Source organism: Protomyctophum bolini (assembly GCF_963924005.1).
Source record: "Protomyctophum bolini genome assembly, chromosome: 1".
Classification (NCBI taxonomy): Eukaryota; Metazoa; Chordata; class Actinopteri; order Myctophiformes; family Myctophidae; genus Protomyctophum; species Protomyctophum bolini.
In genome coordinates, this window is record NC_137862.1 from 46,750,984 (window position 1) to 46,767,113 (window position 16,130).

The 16,130-nt window shown below is 42.1% G+C and overlaps 1 protein-coding gene across 1 annotated transcript in view; it reads left to right on the forward strand.

The window, feature by feature from the left end:
- tcf25 (TCF25 ribosome quality control complex subunit) overlaps positions 1 to 15,453 on the forward strand; it is a 43,676-nt gene extending 28,223 nt beyond the window's left edge. The window contains exon 18 of the mRNA XM_080769187.1: positions 14,584 to 15,453. Within this exon, the coding sequence (XP_080625313.1) occupies positions 14,584 to 14,763 (180 nt within the window). The 3' untranslated portion in view covers positions 14,764 to 15,453. The remainder of the gene's footprint in view (positions 1 to 14,583) is intronic.
- Positions 15,454 to 16,130: the final 677 nt, after the last annotated feature.

Consider the following 16,130-nt stretch of genomic DNA (forward strand, 5'->3'; position numbering starts at 1 on the left):
AATGATTCTATCTGGTTTCGGTATTTATTTATGATGTATTTTCTCTATTATTAAGGATATTGTAGCTATCTATTTGTATTGGTGGTGGGGAGGGGGGGGGGCAGGGGTCGCGAGGCATGGCCAAAGCATTTCCGGGGGTCCCCAGCTAAAAGCGCTGAGAACCCCTGTATTAGAGCAATGTTAACTCCACAAAACAGGAAAAGTACAAAAGTCAGGGCACAACCTTTGGTCACGGATTGAACTGTTAAATGCACATTTGTTCTGAAAAGGACCTTTTTTTTCCTTCTCCAAAACAAAGGCGTATATCATCAGTTACAGTAGGTCCATCTTCACCATGCACCTTACTCCTAACTCTCTCTGGCAGAACTCTCTGGTGTGCAGCTGTTGTACATTAAATAATCTTCCAAAGATGAAGGAATGACGAAGTGTTGAGAATTTATTAAGATGATTCACCAGAGTAACAACATGCAGAGAGTGACGAACAGGCCTCCTTGCTTATTCCTTCAGACCCTCCGGGGCGCAAGCCTCCTCAACCCCATTCTCAGACAGTCCGACTCCTCATAGTCTTGTCTTAACAGAGCTGCTATACTGAATGTCCATATACGGATCTGCGCTAAACATAAGTAAATAATGCATATATTTGGCACTGTAGTTGGCGTTCTAAAATTCCCATTACACAGCTCAACCTTTTCCTCCCTTATTCCGCGCTGGTATAATCTGATTCCAAGTTATCTTTATCATTACGCAAGTTGCACAGCGCTTATCATGCATTTCTCTGATCACGGGGCTTCTCAGTCAAATCCACATGGGTATTACTCACAATGATGAATAGACCCACCATAAATTCACTCCATGATGGTTGCTATAGCATTGCATTTGCTACTGTAGTGTAGGAGGGATGTAATTTCACAAACCACAACTCTGTGGTTAGAAAATTAGGGAAAAGTATTCAGGAAGTCAAATTCTTTAAAGCCAGGAGTCTCCCTTAGCTAGAAGCAGAGTGGTTGAAATAGTAAACGGCAGACAATTTCACAAATTGCTTATTTTTCTAATAATCTGCTCATTTATCAGTACGGATACTGTCTTTCTTGTTGAATCTTGTGTCCTTACGCTGCTGCTACTGCAGTGTTGGGAAAGTTCACTTTCTACATGAACTAGTTCAAAGTTCAGTTCACAAATTAAAAGAAATAACTAGTTCAGTTCATAATTCAAAATGTTGTTTTTTCTTTTTTATTACGTTGCTGCGAGCTATAGCCTACTCACATCCTGTATATTTCAGTGCGCTGAAAATAGCCTATCTACAAGCTCAAGTGTTGACACGATGCCCATGTAACGCATCATAAGACAAAGTATAAGGCATGCTTCACTTGGGAAGGCACGCGGGTGAAATCACTCCTCAAGTAGCCCAACCCCTTGCATCCAACAGCCAAAAGCGCAGCAAAATGCAGTCTGCCTTGGGCAGTTGGGAGATGTGTTTTGTTGGATCACACAATTCAATTCAATTCAATTCAATTCAAAGGGCTTTATTGGCATGAGAAAACATACGTTTACATTGCCAAAGCAGAAAGAACAATACAACGATACAGCAATACAATCAGAACAAAAAATTATGTACTTTGAAGGTCAGAATCTTCAATAGATCAACTTCTGTGTACCGAGATCACTTGATGCAGGTATAGTGCAGGAATATACACAATGATTAGTCTTTAGGGTGGTTGTGTTCCATTTGATATCCTTCTCCTATCACAGCAACTCACAAATCTTGCTGCTGTGTTTGCACATTGTTGTACTTCGCCCAGCAGATATGGGAGTTTTTTGTCATTGGTCATGTTTTCAAAATCTCCGTGTGTGGTTGTAATCTGTGGGAAGTATGTGTCTCTGATGTCTTGGTACAATGGACAGATGGTTAGGAAGTGTAGCTCGGTTTCCACTTCGTTTAGTGTGCATAGTCTGTCTTCTCTCGGGATACAGGTCTGCCTATGACGGCCTTTCTCGATCGCGAGACTGTGCTCACTGAGTCTGTACCTAGTTAAGATTTTTCTTTGTTTTGGGTCGGTCACGGTGCTCAGGTATTCTGCCACTGTGTATTCTCTGTTTAGGGCCAGTCACACAGTGCTCAACGCAAAAAATAATAAGCTATGGGAAGCTATTTTTGGTGGCATGTTATGCTTAACCCATTTAGACCTGAGGCTGATTCTAAAAACGCCTCCTAAAACCTAACCTGAGGTTTTCTGAGAACCTCCAAATTCTTATTAAAAATATATATATATGTTGCTATATGAGACACAGATGTATGTGACACAGAGGGCCGGCATTTAAGGTATACCAACGTATAGATTACACCAGGTGGGTGTACACTAAATGGGTTAATTAAACAAGTTTACCTCAGTGTTTTGGGGTGAAGAATTGTTGTGTGTCTGCTGCATGGATCTGCGTGAGTGAGAGATTACGTTAATTTGGTGTTGGGACAGATTGGTCTATTTTCCACTACATATTAAGGCCTGTTTACGGTGTGTTTTAGCTGGGTTAACTTTTGGCCTGGAAGGCTCTATGGAAATCTGGCACACTCTTGAACTGTGAGAGTGACGTGAACACACGCCAGGAATGAATGAGTTTAAAATAACGTTCATCAAGCAGAAATAGATTACGTTCAGTTCAAGTTTGCCCAAAATATGAACATGTTCATGAACGATCGTTCATTGAACGCATTCAGGGACAAGTTGACAACATTGTGTAGGCAGTGACCTCAGCCAGTGTTTCCCAACCTGTGTGCCACGGCACTTTAGTGTGCCGTTTGAAATGGCCAGGTGTGCCGTTTGATTTGAACAGAAGTAGCCTCGGTAGTAGGCGGTACCCAGGCTTTTATTTTCGTTGAAAACAAGTAACTCCGACCCTCCACTGCAGGGCTCAGTGGGCTGCTATGCGCATGCAGTCCGGTTTTGCAATTTGCATCATTGTTGCCCATCCCCACCAGTCTAACGACCCTCGTCCATAGAAATGCTAATGTATGGCTTTGTTTACATGAGGAGATCACCTACTCGTCTGACATGTACTGTATCAAAAAACACCGCTTGTCTCTGTGCATTCCTAACCTCGCGTCACCAGGCTTTCAGTGCGTTCCTGCTCTGGCGTTCACACGTGCAGTTGAAATGATGCAAAACGCGTTGTGAGTTGATCATGTGGAGCCTGCTTTTTGCTGGTGTCAATATTTTAAGCTGACCTACAAGCCCACACTGTTGCAAAAGCGGCTGTGGTGGGCAGAGCTACTGCATAACGGTAACGGCAGACAAACGACATTCACGACAGAGAAGCAGATTAGCCGCGCTGGGTCCTTCATGTTTCACGTTTGCTGTTGTCATACCGTAAATTCATAATTATATAAGTTCCTCAGTGAACTTTATGGAAACTTTAGGGAGAGGTCCTTCTTGCCTGGCTGCCGTGAACAAACATGTGTGATTCAGCATGTCACAGACACTAGCAGTGAAGAAGACGTTCTTAACTTTCTGTGTGTGCACTGACTGTGCACAGCATTCACTCAAAATGTGTTGATCATGCGTGACATGTGGAAGGAAGCATTTGTGTGCACATTGGTAGGTCAGGAAATAAAATATATATTTGTTAAATATATAAAACTAGCCATCTTGTGTATATGAGAGCAAATATTTTGTTCCGGTTACAAATACATTGTAGCAGGTGTGTGTGTGTGTGTGTGTGTGTGTGTGTGTGTGTGTGTGTAAAATAATATATATATATATATATATATATTGCCCCCCCCCCCCCATGAAAAGTGTGCCCTGGCAGAATAAAAAGGTTGGGAAACACTGCTCTAAGCCATTAATTTATGCTTGAGTTTTTATCAGTGCAACCTCTGTCTGGTGGCTTGTGTGGGATGTCCATGCAAGGCCTTGATGTGTGTAATCAACTAGTAATAACACATTGATGCAAGAACAAACAAAAACAAAACCACTTTTGTTTCGTTCAAAAGTTATATGCTTATGGGTTCCGCATTTTGCTTTGAGGGCTGCTGGGGAAACTGGACGACAGGGGCATTAACTGCTAAATAGACCCCAGGGCAAGTCATCTGGGATCAATAGAAGTAGGAAAATGAGCCTATTCTGTTATTTAGTCTGGAGTTGTTCTTTAATATTGTAAGCGCGAGGTTGTGACGCTTTAGTAATGAGCCCCCAACATTCGACGTTCTGTTCAAACACTTTCAGAGCATACCTATTTACACGCACCTCGACAGTGGCCAGGTGCAGGGCCAATAAGGCAATTATGGACGGAGGTAGGGCCCGCACACCATTCTTTTGGTAAAGAATGACTTTATTCAATAAAGTCATTCAAACACCTCAATCTCTGAGCCTCAATTCCGACAAAGAAAGCGTCTTAAGATCAAGCTTGTAATGGCAGCGTACGGCGGGGAATCATTTCATTGACGGACCAGAGCCGAGCCGAGCGTTGCCTCGCGACGGGGGCCCTGCTGGACGGATATCGGCGAGACCATTAAACATATAAGCCATGAACAGCTAATGTTAGTATATTGTTATTAGTGGTGGGGATAGTAGTAGTATTTTATAACTTTTCCTGTCTATAATGCCTGAAACATGAAACAAATGCAACAATTATTGAAGAACATTTCAGAGATCCAACCTCGATGCCAAGATTTTCAGTGCCACCAGCTTTTAGCACTCAGTCAGGGGCAGGTACAGCTACAGATGATCAAAATTATTGTATATGATTATGTGTGCTCTACGCACTTGTATCTAAACCAGATGGACCACAGTCATCTTTCATAATCTTCCACATATTATGTGGAACACTCCCCGTCGGTCCCTGTTATCCAATTATGGAGAGGAAGAGATAGAATTAGGTTAACAAAGATGTAGTTAAGCCTAGGATATTATGTACCCTTTGGTTTCACTTTCAAGATTACCTCCCCAAGATTACCTCAACAATAACTTTTATGTTTTATGGCAGAATTAACACCAAGTGACATGATTTCCTCAAGGTTGCTTTTTGTAGTGAGTTATGAGTAACCACTACAAAAGGCAACAAAAAAAAGAAAAAGGTAAAGTTTTATTTTTGTCGTGAGTGGTAGGAATTATGGTAATTTTGTCGTAAGTAGTATAGCGGTATTGCATCTCTAGCCCTGCTGAATATCAATGAACTGAAGTTCAAATTAACTTGCTTATGAATCAACCATGCCTTTCCCTCATCCAGTGAATGAAAAAAGGCATGAAAACTAAAAGGTTTCATTGGATCTACGTTTTTCAACCTAGCAACAAAACAATTTTACAGGCATATTCATGATTTTAGGGTTTAGACTACACAATCATTTGTGTGTACATTTGGATACGTTATAACACAGCCGTTATAGTCTCTTATACATGCAGAAATACAGTCATGGCAATATTGACTGACTAGTAGATTTCACACATCGTAGCTTTTCCTCCTATCTTCAAGGCTGAGCTTCTCTTCCTCCCTGGAGTCTTTTCCCTTGCAAGATATTTCCATTTTTCATCGACGGCACACTGGTGGTTTCTGTTCCAACTGAACAGAATGTGGGAGTGGTCCCGTATTATCCGTATATCAAGCTTTGCTTCAAGGCAAACTTGCAGCACACATTGCTGTGATCACTTGATCCTTTTAGGTCCGCACTGCACTATTGAACATCCCGACGATCATCAGACCATTCATCGCTAATGAGTCTAGACTCTAGCCCATTTAGACCTGAGGACGATTAAAAATAAATAAAAAAGGCTTCTAATTCCTACTGTTCCTACTGTATGTATGTCAGTGGTGCTCAACGTTGTTCATATCAAGGACCCCAAAACATTATATGTAATTGGCCGCGGACCCCCATCTGAAAATATGTTGTTCCAGGGACCCCCCCCCCCCCCAGAAGCAATGATTTGAGTTAAAAACGTGAAAGAATATATATTCAAAGATTTGCGCCACATTTTCGTGATTTTTCAAAAATAGCAGACCTACAAGCTCATAGCTCGGTGCCACTATGAGCTTGTAGATCTGCTATTTTTCAATAGCTAAAGTATAACAATGCTTAAAACACCAAAAGGGGTTCCCGTCCTGAATTGCCCATTTGCAGACCGCGGCCATGTTTCCATCAGTTTTTTTTTAATATATTTTTTATCCCACGATTTTGTAACCCATTTTTCACCCCTGTGTCAATGATCAAATGTGATCCTGGGCTCTACACACCCTCCACCAACCTAGTCCCCATATATGGGGGACAAGGGGAGAGCAACAGACTTGAACTCATGCTTCCTTCATGCCTGAGTGTCCAAGTTGCTCCTTTACACCTGACAGGGGGAGTTTCCCTGGTTGGACGTAGCGCGTGGAAGGAACACGTTATTCCAACCAGTTCCTTTCCCCTCCATCGGGCGCCCCGGCTGGCCAGGGGGAGGCAGTTTTCCATGCCTCTTGCATTATAGTCCAGGGGCCAATACTGATATATTTTCAGAAAAAGGTACCACCTAAGGTGACCGTACATTTCTGGTATCTTTGTCTTCCTACATGTCTCTAGTTTATATTTTGGTATGATAACCCTTCCAATTCAGTAGCTTAATGCCAGTTATCACTCTTTAAACAAACCTACCCCCATATGAAACTGTGATGTGTGTATCTTTTATATGACTTCTAGACAATATATTTTGGTAACCAGTGGTCTTATATAAGAGTTCATCCTAAAGGTGATTTTTCTCAGTAGAATCCATTTCTGCTCACGACTTTTTTGTAATGTGCATATTTAATTAGCATTTTTGAACATTAGTGGAAATAATTGCACAATCAATCATAAAATAAAGTTGAATATATTTAAAAAGAACGCATACGTAGAAACAAATGGTAGAGATATTTCTGTGGAATTCTGGCAATGTACACACGAAATCTGGTGCAAATCGGCCCATCGGTTTTTGAGTTAGTGGCCGTAGCAAAAAAACATAATTTGGCTATAGTAGGGCAGTTTAGAGGCTCCAACAGCACCCGAGTGGCATGTTTTTGTAACATGTTTTATGTACTGTACTGCATATGCAGTACAGTGGTTACAGAGGCACTACAAGCTGTTCCAGAGCCTCAGTCCCCCAGGCTCTGAAATAGCTTGCCCCCTACCCCTTACACATCAGAGCTGCCCAGTCAATGGATATTTATCAATCTACAGATTACTTATTACTTACTTATTTATTACAATAAAGACAAATTCCTTCTGTGTGGTCTTTAGCGACAGCTGAGCCTAGTAGTCCATGATCTTCCTCTACATATGCGAATGTTTTGGTTTTTGTTTCCATTTCAGTTGTATTTGAACCTGTACGGCACTTTGGGTGACCTGGTCATTTTGTGTTGAGTTGAGTTGAAATACAGTACAGTGGTCTAGACACAGTACAGTGGCCAATGTATGGGGTCTATAGATGCATTAAGTATAGGTTGTCTAGAATCAAATGGTATCTCTACCTTTGGTCTATCTCTAAATTTGAGAGTACCACAGTCTCCGAAAGACAGTCTCACAGGTGTTCCAGACAGCAATTCTGCAGGTTTCATATGGGTAATAAAACATAAAAAACACTCTTTTGACAATTTTCTTTCTTAGGATCATCCAAATCTGAGCAGTTGAGACGAACAACAGTCTAGGTCCATACTTATTATCCATATAAATTATGGATAAGGGGTCAGAACAGCTTGGCCTTTTCGGGGAGGGGTCAGAATAAATGATGGACTTAGACCTAGACCAGGGGTAGGCAACCTGCGGCTCTAGAGCCACATGTGGCTCTTACAGGCCCTCTCCCGTGGCTCCCAGTTGCTACGGCAAAGAAGTATGAAAAGGAATTTAAAAAAAATTAACATTTATTTTAATCATTATTATTGAATTTGTAGTAGGCATAAAGTTATTCTTTCATTTTGATATTGCAAAACAATGTTGCCTATACACCAGATACAAATAAGAATCAAATGTAATGAAGGAAAATGGAAGAATGTATTCATGATTGATAAGACATCTACGTCTTGTTTTCACCACCAATGCTGCTGGCTTACTGGTACAGTATACTTGACATGCTTTGAGAAATTGGCAAACAATAAAATGTAATTTTAAAAGACCAGAAAAATAATAAATAATTAAAGTTTTCTTTATTAAAGCAAACATATTTTGCGGCTCCAGATAGAATTGTAATACGTTTTTGGGCCAAAAAATGCTCTTCTGATAATAAAGGTTGCCTACCCCTGACCTATGGAATATTGGCTGACAAAATTCCAAACTAGAATAAATAGGGGGCCTCAAAAAAGTGTTGGGGTAGGGGGGTAGATAAGCGCTTATCTACATGCTATTGAAATGCATGCTCTTGAAATACCTTTAATTTTTTTCCCACAGTCAACTGATGAGTGTCTCAAAGCAAGAATGCAGAATTTTCCTTATCTCGCCCCACCAGGCATGCCAGTTCTGTGGGGTGGCCCCACCCTGTACACTATATATGTTATGCTATATAGGCTCTGGCACTTAATGCAGAAAAATGTCCTTTAATTACTACATGGGCCCGTTTGTGCTACCAACTTATGAAAATGGTGTAATTACTACAAGCGTTATATCCGGAACAGAAACGCTCAGTGACACAGACAGTGACTCCATACCAGAAGTCCTAATTAGGCCTAGCTGTTGGCGCCCACCAAGCCTGGAGTCCTTGGGTTATTCTATGAAACAAACACTTTAAAGACTGAAAGAGAATAATTCAAGCTTTCCGTACAGCTGCAATATTGGTGAGTTTGACGTTGTTTAATACAATCAGATAGGACTTTTCTGTTTGGATGAATGGGCTGTCATTGGAAATTGCACCTAGGTAGCACCTTGCCATTAACTTATATGGTAAGATGGCCGCGGTCTGCATATGGAGAATGGGCTAGTTCTTTAGCCAAGCCCCAGTCATCTCCAAGCTTGACTATTGCAACTCCCTGATTGCTAGTCTGCAGAGATGATGACTAAACCCTCTAAGACCATGTTGGACACACGTACCCGTGCTCGCGAGCGATCACCGGTTGAAATAACCTCTTAAATGTAGAAGAATTTATTAACCCACAATAATTCTGCATATAAAGTTTTATTCCATTTACTTGGGAAACTTCTTTAATGTTGTCATAATTGCTGTACTTGATGTTGTAGTTTAATTTTTGTATGGTTCCAACCATCAGCCACTGTTAACCAACTCTTTGGACTACCTCTGACGGAACCTCTGACACCTACCATAGTAGGCTACTTAGCAGGTCCACATAATGGACCGCCACCATTAATATGCATCCAAGGTTGGTCATTCCTGTTAATTCAAGCTGTGACACTCGGCGTCGATCAGCAGGTTTTCTTAGCGATGTTAGCGAAGTACGAAAACTGCGACTGGCTGTGCGGGCATGCGTGCAGCCCGACCGACGGCTTACCCCGCCCTGCCTAAAACGGGTCCAGAATGCAGCAGGATGCCACGGTCTCTCATCTCCCTTTTCCCTTCACTAGCTTTCTGCTTGCTGCTTTAATGCTGTCCAATTCACAACACTAGTGACGACCTAGAAGGCGATCAAGGGCACGACAGCCTTTTACCTTCATGACATGGTCCACCCCTACCGTCCTTTACACCCTTTTCCTGCTCACTAAGGCCTCCCTCCATCAGCTAACGCAGGATGTATGCCCCTCCCTTCCCATACAACACCCTGGCCCCTCTCAGTCAGGACTGCAGACTCCTTCTTTCGGCTAGTTCAGTTTCCTTCCATCTGGTTATGTTTTCTGCATCTTCCTCTGGCTCATGTCACCTGCATGTCGTCAGGACTAGTGCAGACTCACTCCCCATTTTCTGTTGTAGTCTGAGAATTCACCAGTTTAGACATTATTTTATTCGTGTCACTTAGTTTTGCCTAGCAAATGCTAGTTGTACTATGCAGATGAACTGTATGTTAGCTACTCTGATAGACATATACTTATTTAGATTTGGACACACTGTTTGTTTATCCTATGTTTCATGTTTACCTGATATCCAAGTGATTTTGTAGCACTTTTATTTACAGTCCATTTCAGTCGGTTATTATTTTAAGATTAGAGAGTTTGAAGTGGTCAAACTATAGCATTGTATTCAGAAGCATCTTCCATACAATCTATAATGACTAGGTTGGACATGATCTTTGACACAATCTTGTTTCTGCTTTGACACAATGTTTGACCTAAAGGTCCAAATTCAGTTTCAGGCGGCGCAGTCAGTAGCGCTGTCACCTCACAGCTAGAAGGTCCTGGGTTCGATTCCCGCTGGGGACGCTGGAGGCATGTTCTCTCCTCCACGTCGTCAGTGCCCAAACTGCCCATACCCTAGGTGGGGTTGGCGAAAGGGCCCTAGTGTCCCCTGATGGAGGGGAAAAGGAACTGGTTGGAATAACATGTTCCAACCAGGGGGGGGGGGGAGCAGTGTGGACGCTCATGCATTGAAGGAAGCAGGAGGTCAGTCTGTTGCTCTCACCAGGTTGGTGGAGGGAGTGTAGAGCCCAGGATTACTTTAGAAGTTTAGATAGACTGGGTGGAAAATGTAAGTAAAAAAAATTCGAAAAACATTCGAGTGTAGGTTTCGTAGTACACCCACGTCCCACATCGCCACGGCATTTATAAAGTGATCGCAAACAGCTGATCCTTCCTTATAGTGTGGTACGAGGCGTCAAAAAAACAGCTCCCGTAGGATTTTTGTGCTAAAATTGATTTTTTTGCAGATCTTGGTTCTATAGTGTCCAAACTATGAGAAAATGATGGGGTTCAAATTTTCCTGACCCCCACCCCGTTTTGTATGTTTTAAAACATTCTGAGTTGATTTCTTAAACTTTTAAAGTGGTTAGAAGAATCTTTTTTGACTTTTGGTAGGGATGTTTCCTCACCTGGGACCTCCCGGACTGACCCCTGGGCCTATTCCAGTTCTCATTACATTCCTCGCTCTGCTCCTGCTCCAGAATATTGTCAAATTAGATCATAAATGAAGCATAAAAGTATTTGTAGCTGGGCTCTGATATAAAAAAAAATGGTAGTAGCCAATACCAGGGGTCTTCCACAGGGGGTCCATGACCCCTAGGGGGTCCTCAGAGTTACTATACAGGGGCCCACCAAATCATTGTGGGATAGGAACTTTTTTTCTTTTTTTACATTAAACCACTTGAACCATAGCATCCCTTTTCCAAGGAGAACTTTAGCCAACAATAGCTGATCTACAAGGTTGTAGTTTGAGCTTGTAGATCAGCTATTTTCAAAGTAAGGTGCCTCAGACCCAAGTGTAGCAAATATTGCTGCTAAATAAAGATCAGCCAAGATCAGCCAGGCTGCTGCTGTCTTTCTCTTTTCTCTTTGTCTTTCTGTTGTCGGTCAGGTGACTGGGAGGGCTACTTGTCATCCTTAGAGGAACTCATCAAGTATTTCTTTGCTCGTGATCTCCTTAAATATGCTCGACTATCTTGCCCAAATTAACGCTCTTGAACAGGATGACCCAGAAACTTTGGGTCATCAAATTTGTGGTGGCAACTGGCAAAGTCAGAGATACCGTTCACGCATCTCTTCACAGATCAAGCCCTTGATCAGGAAATCAAGAAGCTAAAGGGACATGGGGTGGATGGTTGGACTCAGTAGAGATGAAGCAGCTCTGGACCGACTAGTCACTACCACACCTCATCTTTCTGGTCTAGTGAATCAGTACCTCAACAGCTTCCCAAAATGCTCTCAAGCAATGTAAATTGATTGAGATGCACTGTGGAGGCAATCTGTTCAAAGAGAACACGCCATTGAAGAGTCTGGTTTCATCAGCGCTTGTGTCAGATGGGGCAAGAAATTACATTCTTCCTGGGCCTACACAATTTTCCTGGGCCTACACAATTTTTCTGGTGCTGACTGGGGAGGAAAATTAGTTGGAATCTCCAAGAAGACATGGGTCAATGCCTACTTGAGGCTTGATGATGATGATGATGATGATCCTGCCATTAATTGCTTCAAGGACCTTGGAATGGATTCCATTCCTCCTGAGCTTGTTAACGGCAAGCCTCCATCACCATTGGAGTCATTGGAGCATTTTGCATGCCGTGTTTATAGTCCAAAAGGTCCAACAACCTTGCCATTACTCAGATAGGAACTATTTCGGTCAAAGAACTTGGAGGGTGAGATGCTACCTCCAACTCGTGCTGCACTGCTACCACATATCCTCTGTGCCAACTACGTCACAATGCGGGATAAGTCATTCATACCTGCCAAATTGCCCTGAGCTTCCACCAATCGAACATAATGGATGGAATTCAGATAGTGGAGGGTATGTTCCAGTCAGGTGTCTTGCCCTCCCTGCTCCAAAAGCAGTACTTGAGCTCATCAAATGTGGTTGCAAAGCAGGTTGCAAGGGACAGTGCAGCTGCTCAAACAATAACCTTATTTACAATAGCCTTGCACTCCTCTCTGCAAATGCTATGGTGGAGACTGTGTCAACACTATTAGGGAGGACAGGACATTCAAGATGATGATGACGAAGATGAATAGATCCTGCAAATAATGTATTGTAGGTATAATTGACCATGGGCTCTTTAAGAGGATAGGTGTGTGTGTGTGTGTGTGTGTGTGTGTGTGTGTGTGTGTGTGTGGGGTTGTGTTGTGTTGTGTTGTGTTGTGTTGTTACTGTGAGTGCAGTGTGTGAAATAAATGGACACATTCTGCGTGCCCAAAGTGAGAAGTTGCAATACTTTTATTCCCTGCAGTAACATCTGTCAACAATAATGGTAGAATACTAATAAACTATCAAAGTACTTTACATAAACGCAAGATATTCTAATACTATTGCAAATCTGTATATATGGGTGCAAGAATAGGGGAAAAACTAGTCCCGGCCCCCTGTGGAAGACCCCTGGTATTAACTACTACTCATTTTTGTAATCAGTGCCCAGCTACAAAAGCTTTTAATGCTTTAAGTATTATCTAATTTGACATTGTTCTGGAACAAAAGCAGAGCGAGGAATGTAATGAGTACTGAGATGAGTCCGGGGGGTCCCGGTGAAGAAAGACCCCAACCTAAAGTCAGAAAAGATTATTCTGGCTACTTTCAAAGTGTAATAAATCAACTCAGAATATTTAAAAACCTATAAAACAACCCTAATATTATAAAAATCGGACATTCATTGTCTGGCGTACTATTATGGGAAGTCCCAAAATATATGACCCCCCCAAATAAGGGGTGGGGGTCGGGAAAATTTGAACCCCATCATTTTCTGACAGTTTGGTCCCTATGAAAGCCAAAAAAGCAAAAAAAAAACACTTTTAGCAAAAAGATCCTACGGAAATACACCTCGTACCACACTATTAATTTTGTTCCGACGTTAATAAATGTGACGGCTGAAATCTATCTGGCACACCCTATGAAATCAAGCCTCGCCCTCGTTTTTGCGACATGAACAACTGCAGTACGTCCTTGGAAACCATAGTTACATCAAGTCAAGCCTTCCTTGCCTTTGCTGACCGCCCGGCGCCTCACCCCCCTCTCATACACGTACACAGACGCACGCACATGCAACTTGCAAGCAACTGTCACTGTGTGTTAGTTGTATGTAATTATTACAATGGTTATTCATTTAATATACAACAAGATTAGTGAACGAAAACCTGAACCTGTGATTATGTGAAGCATTAATTAAATAACATTGCTCACAACGTCATTGGAATGAGTTTGGACACACGCGGCACAGCCCGTGACAAATGCTGTTTTCCTCCGCTCCTGTTCTGTCTGTCTCTGTCACTGACCTGCATGCACGTTTATGACATTTAGGGTTTATCACATTACTCACTGTATGCCTAAAGTTTGGGAAGTGAAGTTGTTACCCCGTGATTTTCCATATAACAAAAAAAGAAAGAAGCGGTCCCCACTTTGCGCTGCCTCGACACTGTCGGCATGTCACATTTATTGGCATTCGAGCGCGTCGGGTTTATCCTTAATTAAAAGGACGAGACGTAACGCGAGAAAGACATGGCTGTAGATTGCACTTGCCGTTGGTTGGTAGACTTGACTATAGCTGCATAGCCTCGGTCCAAGGCTTACTTATCTGCGAAAAGAAAATCTAAAGCTGCAGCACTGCAATTGCCTCTCGATCCAGTCATGGAAGTTAGGAGGGGGGGTCGGGTGGGGCTACCGGTATGCGCTCATGCAAAACACTATTTAAATGGCTTAAAGCATTGTTTTTAATTGCGCAATTTTAATAAGTTTGCACACTATCCTACCAATTTCATATGACATGCCTTTAAAAAATATATTTTTTGTTGGCTATTATTAGTTTTATACATTTTAGGAGTGAAAACATATGTTTAGATGCCTGTGACAGCCTCTCAGCTGGTCAAACAATGCTGCTCCGCTGTTCTACGACGGAAAAACAGGTGAGGACAAAGCGTACGACAGCTCCCGACCAGACGTGAGTTTTGAAAGCTTTGGCGGAAATGGTAAATGCCAAAAATGTCGGTAATTTCGGCGTGCACCCATATTTTGGCGTACGCACGGTTGATAAATGAGGGCCTATAGCTGTATTGATGTCTCTATTGATCTCTCGGTTTAGGATGGACCGAATCGAGAGGACGACATGGAAGTGGCGCGTGCAGGGCGGGAGCTGAACCAGGAAGTGAACCGTCTGATGGAGGCCATGAGGGACATGCTGGCCAACATCCGCATCCCCGAGCCGCCCAGAGACGACAACCCCGACGTGGACGTGGACGATCCGGATCGGGAATGGGACTGAGACCGCGGCAAGACGCCCGGAAGTGGTGGAATGAGGGGGAGTGGGCTGGGCACCACGGATGAAGAGGAATAGAATCTAACAGCAGTGGTTCTCAAAAGTGTCCCTCGAGTCCCCGGTGTTCATTTTGAGGGGGCTCTGAATGTACTCTCGCAGGTCTGTAACTCTGAGAGTGTACAAATGGAACACGGGTCCACGACGGCCATTCGGTTCCATTTGTACACGCTCATGAGTTATGGGGTCCTTGAAATTTACCCATTTAGGCCTGACGTCGAAATAAAAAAAAAGTCTCGTCTAAAATCCTCCAGTTTTCTGCTCAACATTTCATATCAAGGACCCCAAAATGATATGTATTTGGCCTCCGACCTCCATCTGAAAATATGTTGTTCCAGGGACCCGCCCCAGAAGCAAAGATTTTAGTTAAAAACATGGGCTCTGAAAAAATATATATTCCAAATTTGCGCCACATTTTCACGGGTTTTTCAAAAATAGCAGACCTACAAGCTCGTAGCGCTATGAGCTTGTAGATCTGCTATTTTTTCAATAGCTAAATTATAATGTTTAAAACACCAAAAGGGGTTCCCGCCCAAAATGGGTTAAAACAATATTTGAGAACCACTATAGTAAAATGAGATTGCAGGAAATATGTGAGAGCATTACGTAAATGTAATAAAGAGGTTTGTTTCCATAACCTGTGGAAATTTATAATCACTTGGCATTATTGGCAGTAGCCTTGTTTAGTTTTTTGCAAAAGCATTTTTATGATTGAGATTAAGTTTTATGATTGAGGCAAAATTACTTATATTTAGAGTCCACATTGTAATTTCAATGCATAAGGGATGCAGTCAATGTTTGTATCCGCAAAGAACCTTATTCCAAAGTTAACAACCCGACTAACTTTAATATTTAATTATTTACTACCGGTAATTGAAAGTTCATCTGAAGACATAATTATATTATATACTGTCATAAACAACACAAGTAGAATTTCCCATTCAAGGGAAATTGTTAATCACAAACGTAATACTTGGCTTGTTGACAATTTTACACATGATCACAAAATTAACACCTGTTATAAAGGAAGGATTTGTTCTGATTGACGATGTCCGTTCTCCCTTGAAACACACGAGCAACAATTCAAAAACATTGTCTCGTTGATTGTTATCAGGCTATTATCCACAGCTGTGAACTGAAATAAGTTGGGATACATTTTCAGGCGGTTAATTAAGCCATCGTAATTGAAAGTTTCCCAGCAATTATTGATCTCTTTAATCGGTAAATATTGGTACACCATGTGGTTCGCAAATGCCTCCATTTTGTAGACAATGGTATGGTTTGTGAAATCTTGGCATAACTGAACCACTCGAAAC